Source organism: Solanum tuberosum, unplaced genomic scaffold (genome assembly GCF_000226075.1).
Source record: "Solanum tuberosum cultivar DM 1-3 516 R44 unplaced genomic scaffold, SolTub_3.0 scf00122, whole genome shotgun sequence".
Classification (NCBI taxonomy): Eukaryota; Viridiplantae; Streptophyta; class Magnoliopsida; order Solanales; family Solanaceae; genus Solanum; species Solanum tuberosum.
The window spans coordinates 235,621-250,592 of record NW_006239050.1 but is presented as its reverse complement, the minus strand read 5'-3'; the positions used below and the strand labels follow the sequence as shown (position 1 = coordinate 250,592).

The 14,972-nt window shown below is 33.0% G+C and overlaps 1 protein-coding gene across 1 annotated transcript; it reads left to right on the top strand.

The window, feature by feature from the left end:
- Nucleotides 1–10,323: 10,323 nt before the first annotated feature.
- LOC102582527 (histone H2B.3-like) lies at nucleotides 10,324–13,927 on the top strand. The gene is made up of 3 exons (XM_006350423.2): nucleotides 10,324–10,327; nucleotides 11,472–11,571; nucleotides 13,585–13,927. The coding sequence occupies exons 1-3, from the start codon at nucleotides 10,324–10,326 to the stop codon at nucleotides 13,820–13,822; spliced, it is 342 nt and encodes a 113-aa protein (XP_006350485.1). The 3' UTR covers nucleotides 13,823–13,927.
- Nucleotides 13,928–14,972: the final 1,045 nt, after the last annotated feature.

The following is a 14,972-nucleotide window of genomic DNA, read 5'->3' as shown; positions in this document are numbered from 1 at the left end:
TATTTGTCTTATCATTTATACCAAAAAAAAGTAAAAAATTTCAAAATTCTTCCCTTTTTTAGCATCTGAAATTTTTTCTCATAGATACATATAATTTTAACTTAGATACATGAAGTCTTAACTAAATATTTATACACCTGATATGTATTCAACATTGTTGGACTTGAATGTGTATCTAATGATGTATTTGTTCTGTTAATTAAAGCTTTGCGTAATTCTTCCATCTTGACTGGGTCGTTCCTATATTTAATCTATTCTCGGCTTGAATCTTGGCGGATGAAGAGTCAGTCCCTGCAATGAGAAATTCATGAGTGAAAATAAACAAATAAAAGTTGTTTAATTTAGTATAATATTGTTAATGCGTAGTACCTTTAACAAGAATCATCCGATTTCGAGAATGGTTACCTACTAAAGTGTTTGAGAAACAACAAAATTAAAAAATATAAAACCTAGTTGTAAAAGTTTTTAAAATTGAACTTCAGAACATTATGAACTTTAACTCAAATACAAAACTAAGATAAATGAGAATAATAAAACAATAGAAACAAACATATATGTATTATGCTGATTTCAATATGCAAATATGCTTTGATAATCAAACAATAAAATAGAAAATTGATAATTAAAAATAATAAAAAAGTAGTGTCATACTCCAAAACAACATCTGACTATTAATTTCAAAATAGATAATTGTAAGTAACAAAAATATAGTGTTATACTCTAAAACAACATCTCACTATTGATTTCTTTTGAAGCATTCAATAAAATGTTAAATCCAAAATTTAATTTTTTTAAAAGTTAGGGTTCTAATTTTTACCACCGACTTCATTGCTACTGCTTGTTGTCAAAGAGCAGACCTCTGACCAGGTAAGAACTATTTATTCCTCAGTTCCTTCTCAGCTCTCCCTTTTTTTCTTTTTTCTTTTTTTAATTTGTCTTTACATTATATAACAATTTATTCAAAGATCTTATTTTTAATCTTTGATTTTAGGACTGTTCTACGTATTAATAATTTATTATATTAATTAAATTATTGTTTGCTTCTCGGAACTTCAACTTTCAAGGCAAGAGTGGCTCAATGGTGAAGCAAGTAAAACCTTCCCTTTAGGTCCAAAAATATTAATGGTGAATTTTAATAATTTTTAATTTTTACTTAAAATAATATTTGAGATTATAGAAAAAAATGTTCAAAAATTATACTAAAATATTACACTTATCTACCTTTTACCAAATATATTTTAGAACTTTGAAATAAATAACTCAAATCTTCATATGAATAAATGAAATATTTGAAAGTGTACCAAATGATGCATCATTTCTGTTTTCAAAACATAGCTTGTCGAGTGCAATTGAATGATATGCTTATATGTTTGTGGTTATATATATATATATATATATATATTTGTTTGTAATTTAAGGATTGTTATATTAGACGACCAATATGTTGTTCTGTTTTAAAATTTAGAACCCACAAACATCAAATCCTGGCTCCGCCTCTGGTTGGTGGATGTTTGGGAGGGGGAGATTTGACTTGTTAATGAACCATTAATTAAGGAGTTTAAATTTAAGATAATTATTCAATATCATATTTAAGGAATTTGTGTATCTAATTTAATCTTTTAAAATATATTGTATAAATATTAAAAGTGATAGTATATGTAATTGTTTTAAACTAGAGGTAAATATAGTATATATGGTGGTGATGTATGTGTAGTTAAATAGTTTTTCCTATATATATATAGCATAGCCACTAGCCCACTACGATTTTTCATGCTCATATTTATGTATACTAATTTGGATAAAATAAATGTATATTTAATAAATACGCACTGTATAGTGCATGTACACACAATTTTCTTACACATATTTAGAGAAGATAGATATTTTTTCATTTAAGTGAAAGAGGAAGACACCATGAAAAAGAAATGATCTGAGCAAAATTGTTGGTGTTCACTACAATGGATGACAAGAAAAATAGGAGGGAGTGTGTGGCGGTTGTCACCGGTGGACAAAGCTAATATGGATTGACCCAATCCATCAAGATCAAGCTCACATGGACTTTGGAATTTGATGGACCCACCCTGGCTTTCGCGGGTCAATTGGCTTGATTTGATTGGGCAAAAGAGTCTCATTCATAGATGAGTTGTAAGAGTTTACATCAAACATTATCAGATCATGCGTTAGGTGGGACTATCCCAATGCGCAAAGTCTATTATGACGGCTCTATCGGCAAGTGGAAGAAGTGAAAAGAGACTACTTGACTTAAAAAAATAGTTTTTACGGAATATATCTTATTAACTCTTTCGTATTAATCGATTTTTAATTGTTGCAAACATTAAAACCTTCCTTAGATTTGACTTGTTTGAGTAAAAAGTTTAAAATATGGGAAAATAGGTAATAATGAGGATTCGATAGTCCGAGAAGAATAAAAGGTTGTAGGAAAAAAATTCATAATGAAGCTAGTAGGGCTTGAATACACAATTACATGGAAATTTCGCAACCCCCTAACCAATAAACAAAACATTCAACTTGTTTCAAGAGGTGTCAATACTTGCATGTATATTTATTAGAGATAAGTGTCAAAAACACATCTAAACTATCCTTTTATTTTAGTTTCATATATACCTAAACTATTGAGAGTGTGAGTTGCATGCCTAAACGATCACTTATTAGTTTGAGAAATATATTTTTCTCTTTTATAACACTCTCACCATGGTGTGTGTAATACATTCTCTCTTTTATTTTAAAAAAATTGTCACATCACACTCCACATGCACAAAACATTTCACCTTGACAAAAATTAAATAAATTATTAGTATTAGTTAAAATTAAAGATTAAAAAATTATTATCCCAAAATAAGTATTTTTTTATAAAATAAAATGTAAAATATTTTTCTTACTCCACTATCACTTCTTCTCACCGTACACCCCCGCCTTCACCCCACCCCATTTTTGTTGTTTAGATTTCTTTTATAAAAGTATATAATTTTTTTACTTCATCTCCCCTCTCCCCTACAAATACTAAATTAGATATTATTTTATTTTTTTAAAAAAAAATTCTACCCACTCCACCTAACCTTCCACTTCCAATTTTTTTCTCGTTTTGTGTTAGATATATCGAAAATATTTTTTACTTGCCGCCACAAGACTTTTTTTAAAATAAATTTTTTATTTATGTTGTATTCGGTACACAAGTAGATAAAAATCCTAAAAATATATGTACATATCTAACACAAAATGAGAAAAATGTAAAACATAAATAAATAAATTTGGAGCGGAGGGTTAAATAGGATGAGATAAAAATTTTATTTTTTAAAATGAAATAATATCAATTTTTTTGGGGAGGGGGGGGGGGGAATGGTGAAGTATGAATATTTTTGGGACGATTTTGACCTTTTTTATTTATTTAAATTTTACAAACCAAGACTAGATTGGTTGGAACAAATTTAAACCTAGGCTTTGATACCAAATGATAAGAATCAAAGAGTCAATTTAAAGATATAAGAAAACATATGTGGAATTATCGAAATCTAATCGAATTTATGAGCAACAAATGACTTTATACTTTCACCTCTCAATTGAATCCGATCAAACAACAATAACCTGAACTCAATCAAAAACGAGAAAACCAAATTGAATCTGCAAACAAGGTAAATAATCGATTAAGGTAGAAGAAGTTAACACAAACAATAACGGAAATTCACCCTAATCACTCAACTACAATTACCAACTATGAACTACACTAATGCTAGGCTACACCTAGAAACTACAAGTTTCAAGCTTTCAAATATTCAATTCATCATAATGTTCATAATCTAAGTCTTGCAGAATGATAAAACAACTATTTATATTAAGGAAATAAAGAAGACACTCCTTTGACAATTTTATCCTTAATTAGATAAGGGCTTTGTTTGGTTGTCTTCTTTTGTGAATTCTTGGATTTAAGAGATGATCACTTGCACATATAACATTTTTCTCCATCCTCTTAATTTCGATGGACCTTCAACACATTATGTCTTTATTTGGTCTCCATCAAACTCTTCTAAAGCCTTCATATGATCTATTCTATCCATGCCGTTATCATCGGCCTAACTCAACCCCAAAAGCTAGCTCATGAGGGAGGATTGTCCAAATCCATATAAGGAGACCATCAGTCCAATCCCCAATCAATGTGAGACTTTTACCCACTCTAACACCACCCTCTTCATGCCCAGGCCTGATTGGAGCGTGGACCGGGAGCCCAAATGAGAAAGGACCTGACTCTGATACCATGCCTGATTTCTCTCTATCAAACATAGTAAATTATATATCCTACCATTTAAAGATATAATACAATCAATTTACTGTACAATCAATCTGGAATGGTTTGTGCCTGTTGACTTGGATGAGGTAGAGTAGTGGGAGAGGTGGTGGTTTCGGTGACGGCGGCAGAGGAGATCTCGGAGAGGGTGGTGGCTTTGGTGGTGGTTTAAGTGGAGGTGTTGGTGGTGGAAACCAAAGTTGATTTTTGTAAAAGAAATGGGTTATATGATTAAGTGGGTCGGATGGGGTTAAAATTGAATAATTTAAGTAAAATTGAGTAATTTTAATTGATTTGTGGCTTTCCATCCAATTGAGGGACACAAATAATGAAATTAGTAATGACATAGATAGGAATAACATCATTTTAGCGGTAAAAGCATTGTCAATCAATAAAATAAAGTTGAGGGATATTTTTAACCCTTTTCCCTTTAAAATAAGAAAAGGTTGACTCTTTCTTTCCACATGCCCCTAGTAACGACAAGGATAGGAATAGCATCATTTTAGCGGTAAAAGCATAGTCAACCAATAAAATAAAGTTGAGGGGGGTATTTTTAACCCTTTTCCCTTTAAAATAAGAAAAAGATGACTCTTTCTTTCCACATGCCCCTCCCAATTTTCTCTCCAAGATTCCTCTATCATTTTGTCCGCTACCACCTATTTCCTACATCTTCTTCTTCTTTGTTCCTTTCTTTACCTCTTAAACCAGATCGAACTAAAATAATTTTAAAAAAAACAGCCATTAACTAATTTTTGGAGTGGGATGATGAAATTTTACGTTGTCAAGTAAATGAATTTGTATATAAGCATTACATAAAAAATGTCGTTCGTTAATTAATTGTCGCTAAATATGTATTTTTAGCGGTAATTACTATTTTCTTAAATGTCCCTAAAATTTATAGAGCCATTGGATTTTTTTTATTTTTTTAAAAAAATAATTCAAATTTGATCATTGATGAGGGCAAAAATTACAGCTTTGAGTTTGGCATCCCAAACTTTTACATGATCAAAGTGTAGAGGTACTATAAACAAGCTCTACTAATACGTAACACCAAAAAAATCCAAGTTATTGTGGAGTTTAACTGGACATGAGATGTTGTGCTTAAGCTATGGAGGCTCGTAGACCAGATAAGAAGGCTTTACTGGTTTCATTCTAAAAGATGGGAACTCCCACCTATCCATGTTGATAAGACCCCTAACATGCTTAGGGAGAGAGGAGAAGGAGTTGAAGACATGGATCTCGACTGCACCATGGCTAAGAGATACAAGTTTGTCAGCAGGTTTATTTGCTTCTCTAAAGCAATGACTTATGTGATATCCATGATCTTCAACTACTTTCATAATTTCTTGGATCATATCTTTGATTCTCAGGGGGTCTCCGTTCTTTATTGGAGCAGTTTACCAGGAGCAAAGAATTAGTTTCCTCCCAGACATTTGTGAGACCTTTATCCGCACACCATTTAAGGCCATATAGTAATGGTGCTGCTTCAGCCATGTTGCTTGTGCCAGACCCTAGATTGATCGAGTAGGCAAAGATAGTATGACCAATAGAGTCTTGAATCAATCTTCCTCCTCCGCAAGAACCTTGAAGGCAGCTAGCCAGCTACCATCACTATTGAGTTTAAAAGTCCTAGCAGGAGGTTTAATCCATTTAACGAGATTGCTGATATGTTGGTGAATATTGGCATAAAAAATATTGGAAAGACTTTGCCATGTCTCCCCTATATTTGCTTTTCCAAACTTCCTCCTCGTGATCTGCAAAAGAGTGAATAAGATATTAACATTAGTTCTGTAAGGCGAGGGTTTAACTTTCTCAAACTTGTTAGCACATCTCGTCTTCCAAATTATACGAGGAGGTCTTGGATAATGAAGGACGCTATGAGGTTGTTGGTATGAGTGTTCCACCAGTTAAGTAAAAGAAGTTTTAGAGAATTCTAGATCAGTCTCACACCCAAAGAATTCACAATACTTCGCCAAATATTTTTTGCAAGGTTCCCTTTGCAGAAAAGATGATCGGCAGTTTCCCATATGTTGTTATCAGGGATATTCACACAACAGTAGCATCCAGGCTCAATGTTGATGCCTAGTTTTGCCACTTGATCCTCTGTTGAGAGTCTATTATAAACATCTCTCCAAGTAAGGAAATACATCTTAAAGGGGATGGCACAATTCCAAATCTTACTAGTAGAAATGTTGGAAGATCTTTTATTTTTTTATAATATTCCAAGCTGAGTGAAGAGTGAAGAGGCCATTATTAGACTCCCTCCAAATTGTTATATCATCCACATTGTTGTCTAGAGAAATTCCCAAGCTCGTAATCTTTTTTTTTACATCTTCAGAAAGATCTCCCTGAATAGAGTTCCAATTCCAGAAACTATTGTTATAAACTGTGTTAAGCTTGATCAAAATATCTCCTTCAATATCGGGTTGAATTAAATAAAAGAGTTCCTAAGCTTGACCAAGTGTCAAACCAAGAATCTATCTCTCATCTACCAATTTTCCAGAAAATGTGATTTTTTGTATCTGATTTGGCTTCACACATAGCTTTCCAGCCTTGTGAGTTGCTCGAGATCCATTTAGCTTTCACAGGGTGGTGGGTATGCAAGTATTTGGATTTAATGTAATCTCCCCAAAGAGATGTGGTGGTTCTTAAGTTCCACCACTGTTTTGACTTAAAGGCTCGACAGATGTTCGAGATTTTCCTAAAGTTAGCTCCACCTTCATTGTAGGGGTAGCTCAAGGTATCCCAAGCAATCCAATGATGTTTACCATAGGCTTCATTTCCTAACCAGAAAAACCTAGCAATGGTTTTCTCAATAAGCTCAAGTGTGCCTTTTGGAGGGTTAATATCACTCAGGTTATGAGTAGGGATGGCCATGAGAACATGTCTAATAAGAGTAGCTCTTCCACCGGTGGAAAGAAACTTTGTATGCCATCCTCTAACTTTGCTAGTCACTTTATTGACAATGTCAGAGTAATACGCTAGTTTCTTTTTACCAGTGATCAGAGGGCATCCCATTGGGGAATTTTTGAAATCTCATGCCAGTGTATCTTTTCGTTCTGTTAATGACAGAGAGGCTGACTTTGGATTTTAGGGAGAAGCTTCTTTTGTTCTTGTTGATGAGCTGCCCCAAAATCTTCTCATACCTGCTAAAAGTGCCAATAATCAGTTGGATAGAGTTTTTACTACTATTACAAAAGATAATAGTGTCATCTGCAAAGTTTAGATGATTAACCCTAGGAAAGTTATTATGATCATAGAAACCTTTGTAATTAGGAAGGTTATACAAGTTATTAAGCATCTGAGAAAGAAGTTCAGCACTCAGAATGAATAGGGAAGGGGACAAGGGGTCACCTTGTCTTAAGCCCCTAGAAGAGTGGAAAAAGCCATGTCTACTACCATTTATAACCACGGAATACCAATTATTAGATAGGAAGTTATAGGTGATGTCCACCCAATTTTCTGAGAATCCTAATTTCCTCAGAGCTAAGCAAAGGAAAGTCCAAGAAACTCTGTCATAGGCTTTCATCATATCAAGTTTCATAACTACATTGCCCCCTCTGTTAGTCTTACGAATACCACTAATGATCTCTTGAGCCAAAAGAATATTTTCAGTGATAGATCTGCCTTTAACAAAACCACTTTGATTTTTGGAGATGATTCTAGGGAGGATAGAAGCCAACTTATTGTTAAGGACCTTAGAGATAATTTTACTAGAAACATTACATAAGCTTATAAGCCTCAAATCTGAGAAGGATTGAGGCTGATCAACCTTAGGAATAAGGACTAAATATGTGTGAGTGTAAAATTTAGGAAGGATGTCACCTGAAAAGAAAGCAGAGACAACTCTATGGAGATCTGTAACAATGATATTCCAAGTGCTTTGGTAGAAGTGTCCACTTAGGCCATCTGGTCCTGGGGAACTGTCAGGGTCTATAGAGAAGACAGACTCTTTCAATTCTAGCATGGTAGGACGTGAAATGAGTTTGTCATTATCCTCATCTGTAATGCACCTGCGGAGAAGGTTAATAGGACCAAAATATGTATTAGTTAAATCATGTGTGAAAAGCTTTTGGTAGTATCTCACAGCCCCTTCAGTAATGTTATCATTTCCTTCTAGCCAATTATCATGATCATCCATAATTTTCTAAATATTGAGCTTTTTTTCTCATGTCTTTTATGATATTGTGGAAGTAAGCAGTGTTGGAGTCCCCTTTCACAAGCCATTTGATCCTCGCCTTCTGCCTGAGAATAGAGACTTGAAGTCTGAGGAACTTAATGAAAATAACTCTGAGTCTAGATAGTTCTTCCCTATTCTCTTCAGAGTTATTAGTCACACTATTCTCTTTCAAAATTCTCATTTGAGGTTCAAGTTTTTTGGGCTCTTCATAGATATCACCAAAAGCTTGTAAATATAATTAACTAATGCCAGTAAATATATTAACACTCTTTATTAATGTATATATTTATTACTGCTAAAAATATTTTTGTGTAGATAAAGTCACTTCTTATCAATATTGCAAAACAAACTAGTCTAAGCAAGTGTTGACTTTGTTTGTCTAGTTTAAAGAGCTTCAACCTTCAAGTATTATTCTTCAACAAGTGGCAACACATATATAGCCGCATATAAGTTACTTCCTCTGTCCTTTTTTCTATGTCACATTTTTACTTTGCGCTTGCATTAAGAAATGATGTAATTTTATCCTTCTACCCTTATTTAATGTTTTCTTAAGTCAACTTTATTAATAAATAATAAGATTAATTAACTACTCTATCAAGGGTATAATAGGCAAAATATGGTAATTTATGCATAAATTTTATAAAATGACCAATATTGTGGTCCAGCTATTTATAGAAAGGGATAACATATAAAAAGGGACAGATGGAGTACTTAAAAGTCAACATGAACTAATTGCAGGTAGGAATTTAGGGAGGAAAATAGGGCGGTGTGGGGTGGGGTCGGGTCAGGTTGAGCTTAATCCGTAAAATTCTTAATCCGTTCTGTCTTGCTCCGCATAATAACTTTTTTCATTTTCAACCCATATCTCACCCCGCCCCGCATAATTTTTTTTAATATATTATTTTTAGTGAATTTGATACTAAAAATAAAATTCATAAAACTAAATTCATTTTTTCATTAAGTTATATTAATTTAATAGAATAATGACTTAAAAATTATTTTTTAGAGGTCAATTGGAAACATGTAAGAAATTGCATTTTATTTTTTATTGAACCATTTTCATTTACTATCTCGAATATGTTAGTAGCTTTAAAGAAATTATCTTAATAAATATGCTCTATCACTCTAATTATAACATGTAAAAAGTTGAAATTAAATTTGAACTCAATCACATTTATCTGCAACCCGCCTCACATTAGTTTTAAAAAAAATTGCTTTAACCCACCCCGCACAGCCTTAAACCCTCTCCACCCTGCATAGCCTTAAACCCATCCCGCCCCGCCCCATTGCCATTCTATATAGGATATTTAGCCGAGAAAACTAGCATGTTTATAGTGGGATTCAAACCCATAACTCTAGCATGAAAAGCTTTTTCATGACCACTTCCTCACCATTAAGCTGTCACTCAATTTTGTTAGGACTTCACGAATTAATATACATATATATTTATTTAATTTTCTAGTACAAATACATAATCTATGAAAAACTACTGGATTCGTCCCAACCCACAAATCTCACCTAACTCTACCCGTACAAAAACTTTCCTACTAGAACAATTAGTGCAAGTGTATATGTCGAGCTGATCAGTTTAATTTGGGTATACTAAAATTCTAACTCAATTTTGTGCAGTAGCGGTAGAATTAATAAGTAATCGATTTAAACTTTTTGACAAGAATACTCAAAATATCTACATACCTTTGCTTGATATATATTTGCTCTACTTGGCAATGAGATGGCATAATTTGAATTTAGCATTTTAGCTCGGAAAAATCATGCAAGTTCTTGATATATTTGCTTTGAGAAAAAATAACATTTTTTATACAACAAGTTTTACAGGTGGAAAATGGGTTAGATTTTTGTGTGAAGAAAGATGAATTTTTTAAGGTTTTCTCTTATATTGATTTGAATCAAGGGGCAAGAAAAGAAAAGGTATCAAGGTATTTTTGGAGAAGAAGGAAAAAGAGGAGGCAAGAAAAAGAAGAGGAGAAAATTTCTGAAATAGCAAATATAATAGACATAATAAGGTTCTATAGCTATAATTTTGATAATTGCGTTTCATAGCTATAGTTTTGTTTGCTATGTAGACTGTGGTTTGTATATTTCTGTCTGTTTGTATATTTCGCTTGCGAATATACAAATAGGGTAATTTATTAGGAACTTTTCATAAATCGTATGCAAATAACTAGAGTAAAACATATACAAAATTCTAGATTTATACAATAAAATTATAGATTTATACAAAATCAGGCTAATTATACAAATCAAGTGAATACCAAGAATTGGGGAAACTTTAGCTGCGAACTACAATTTTCTTAAACTGTAGCTAGAGTACCTAATATAGGTTAAATATGCTATTTTGCGTAATTTTCCCAAAGAAGAAGGCAATCTTTTCTTATTTTAAAACTTTTCTGAATTCCTTTTTCTCACTTTTCTGTTAGCCGAGGGTATTTTTGAGCCTATTGGGTAACGGTGAGGGTAATTTTGCACCCAAAATCAAATAGAGAGTATATTTGCTCAATTTCTAATAATTTAAAGGTATTTTTGATCATTTTTCTTAAATATAAATAATTTAAAATAAAATCATTAATATGAGAAAATATAAATGAGGAGCAAAATGGAACTTTTTAAAAATAATTCTCTTCAATTTTTATATTTACTTATTTTGAACTATGAAAAAATGTTTAATGATTCACTTACTTTGAAATAAAAGGAGTATTTTGAACATGAAAACAAAATCCAATAATTCACTTAATATGAAATAAATGGAGTAATTAAAAAGGAATTCAACTTTAATCTACACCGTTGATTGACTATGACATCTAACGGTTCAAACTTCAAGCTCACGATCCGCGTCATCCAAAAGTAACCAATGAACAGCTAGCCCTGACTCATATATAATAAATCTCTTCATCTCTTTCATTTCACACAATTTAAACTCAAAAGCCCTCCATTTCTTACGGATTTATGAAATTCCCTTCGATGTCACCAAAGGCAGAGAAGAAACCGGTAGAGCTGCCGCCGGAGACAAGAAGAAGAAGAGGTCGAAGAAGTCAATCGAGACCTACAAGATCTATATCTTCAAGGTGTTGAAATCAGATAGACCATCCCACTTAGAATCTCCAAGAATGTCATCAAGAAACATAAATTGTAATTAATCAAGCATAGACATGTTTCTTGAAGAACACTTATTCCACAATTTTAGAAAAATAGGATTTCTTGGTTAAGAAGTTTATGGAAGAGAAGAGTGTGAGTTGTAGAGACACACTAGGATAAGGCTTTAAATAGGCTTTTTAAGAAAATGTTTGTTTAGTAGTATTGAGGACATGAATATATCTTTTGGGACAAGTGGAAGGAACAGGTACATGTGCATTGATTATATATTTAATTATGAATAATTGTAGTGCACATACCTTAGATCTCTGGAAAATGCTGAATTTTTGTTGATCACGACTATGTCCTCGTCATCCATATCAGATTCATCACTCTCAGTTGCCTTGAAAGAAAAAAAATCATATATTTGCTTCTTTTACTCATTTTTGTGTTATCAACATTCCTCTCATAAGTCTTTAGATTTCCTACAAGTTCATCCAAGCTCATAGTTGTCAAATCATTTGCTTCTCTAATTGCAGTGATCTTGATCTCCCACGACTTAGGTAGAGTCCTCAGCACTTTATCCACATGTTCCTCAGTAGTATATATCTTTCCCAAAGACACCAGCTCATTCACAATAGTAGTGAATCTAGTAATCATATCTTGAAGTGATTCACCACTCTCCATCTTAAATGCTTTATATTCTAGTCTAGCAATTCTAAATTTTCTTACTTGGGGAGTTCCTTCATGTGCATTAACTAGTGTGTCTCAAATTTTTTTCGTTGTAGTACAACTAGAGATGCGATTGAACTCGGTAGGTCCAAGTCCACATACAAGGATGCACTTAGCTTTAGCATTCTTTGTGAGCATTCTATAATCAGCTTCTTCATATTGAGCCTTGGGCTTTGGAATAACTTTCCCTTCATCATCCTTCATCATAGGAATAGAGGACCATCAGTAACTCTCATCCATAATTCATAGTCATGAGCTTGTATAAAATCCTCAATTCTCGCCTTTTACCATGCGTAGTAATGTCCATTAAATAGTGGTGGTATGTTGATGTGTTGACCTTCACTGTGTCCAAGAGGAGGTGCAGAATTCATAGTGATCTTATTTTGAGTTATTAGACTATACAAAATAACCTGCTCTGATACCAATTGTTGGAATTATGACACACTTTATTCTGTAAAGGAACACGTACTAACTACTTGTTATTTACTGTTTGTGAGTTCTAGTAAATTATTTCGTAAAATAATAATAAGTTCACAACTTTGTATTAATTATTTATCTCAACTCCAAACAACACAAAGATTACACACCTAGGTAATCTAAGGAATTATAAACTCTAATTCCTAGCTAAGAAATTATAAACTATAATTCCTAGCTACCCAAGACAAAAAAACCCCAGGTTTAAGTCTTATGCCGTCCGTCAAGTTTCTCAAACTTGTTAGACGAATCCTACACACACACTTGATTATCAAAATTCTTAACTACACTCTTACACCTTTTTCCTTACAAACTCGCAACACTCCCCAAGTAAATCTCAAAACTCTCTCCAACTCTTGATCGTGTTTTGATCTTCTCTCTATGTAAGTGTGCAATTTTCTCCGATGAAAATATTGCCCTATTTATAGATTTGAAATCCTCACAGTCTTCCTTCTTCAAGTTGAACTCGACTATCTTCTTTATTCTCCTTATTTGACTTGAGCTTGATTTCCTCATCTGATCATGCTTCCTACTTCATTCCAGATTTGAAACCACATTCACGTCATTATACTTCCTTCTTTGCTTATGCTTCCTACTTCATAAGGATTTATTTATGAAAGGAAACCTTTTAACACTGGTTTCTTGTCGAAAAAGCAACTCTTTCACCGCTTTATAACTTCTAATTCGCGTGGTTGACGTTCTCCTTATCCCAGTCGGATTCGGTCTGAAAGGAACATGTCGGCGCAACCGGCGATTCCTTTCATCTGTTCCTCTATTTGTCAATTATCAAAATCTTTCTCGATCTAACACAGGTTCATCCAGATATAGAGATTTCAAGCAAGTCCATGGGTATCATGAACAGCTTCATCAACGATATCTTTGAGAAGCTTGCTCAGGAATCTTCTAGGCTTGCTAGGTACAACAAAAAGCCCACCATCACTTCTCGGGAGATTCAGTCTGCTGTCCGATTGGTCCTTCCCGGTGAATTGGCTAAGCACGCCGTCTCTGAGGGTACCAAGGTGGTTACCAAATTCACTAGCTCTTAGATATGTGTTAGTTTTGTATTGATTTTTCTGTTGGGTTTATGATTTCAGTTAGCGTTTTGGAGATGTAAGGAACAGAAAAATTGAATCTAAAATAGATTTGATGAACTTGATGCTACTCTTGATAAGTGATATATGCTATAATTTTTACATGCAAGGGTATAAAAAAAAAGACAAAGCTGCTAAAAAGTTATAAATAGAGGATTGTTTGCTCAACTGGAGATGATAGTTATGAAAAGGAAAAACTATGGTGAAAAAACAAATGCTAATTAATAAGTATTACAGAGATAGTAATAGTATTAATAAGGCTAATACTACGACAACCTACCATCATGAACAAGAAAGTTAAAACTATCCGGAAGCTAACAAAATATTTATAATTCGTTTGGTATGGTTTAAAGGCTATATATCCACATAGCCAAATTCCCAATTTCAATTAGGAACTTAGGATTATAAATAAATTAGGCATTAATTAAAAGTTTAGAAATAGTTTGGTATTGTGCCTACCTGGGTAATAATACTAACTAATGCTGCAAAATTCCGAGAAACAGTTCCGTTCGAGAGAATGTTATTGAACCCAAATGTTAAAAGCCATGCAAAAAATTCTTTCTACGAATGAAGGGAAAACAGGAATCCGTATTGAACCTGTAAACTGTGCTCCCTCCTGTAAGCAAGGGCGCGGGAAAATGTGAATTTGGAGCTTGATGAATTTCGGCAAAGAAACAGTGAAGAAAGTATGTGAAATTTCTTATGGTTACAGCACAGAGGCTGTTAGAAAAATGGACGAATCATTAGAGTTAAAGGTCTCGAAAAACTTGTTGAGTACATGACGGATGATGAAACCCGTGCTGAGATGGCTTATTTCAGTGCAAAATTTCTTTCTTCCAATGTTAAAATTCTGTTGCGACAACAAGTGACTATTGAATTATTAGCTGTTAAAAATGGTGGATGTAACCAGTTAAATTAATAACAAAATGGTCATTCAGTTTTAGGGGTATTTTTCGTAATTCAACATATTTTCGTATATCGAGTCCTATGTATAAGAATATAAATTTGAAATAATAAAGTATCAATTTATGTGAATGATCACTACAATTAATGTGTTGTGTTTTTTCTTCTGATTTATTGGAGATATGTTATTGACTCATTTTTT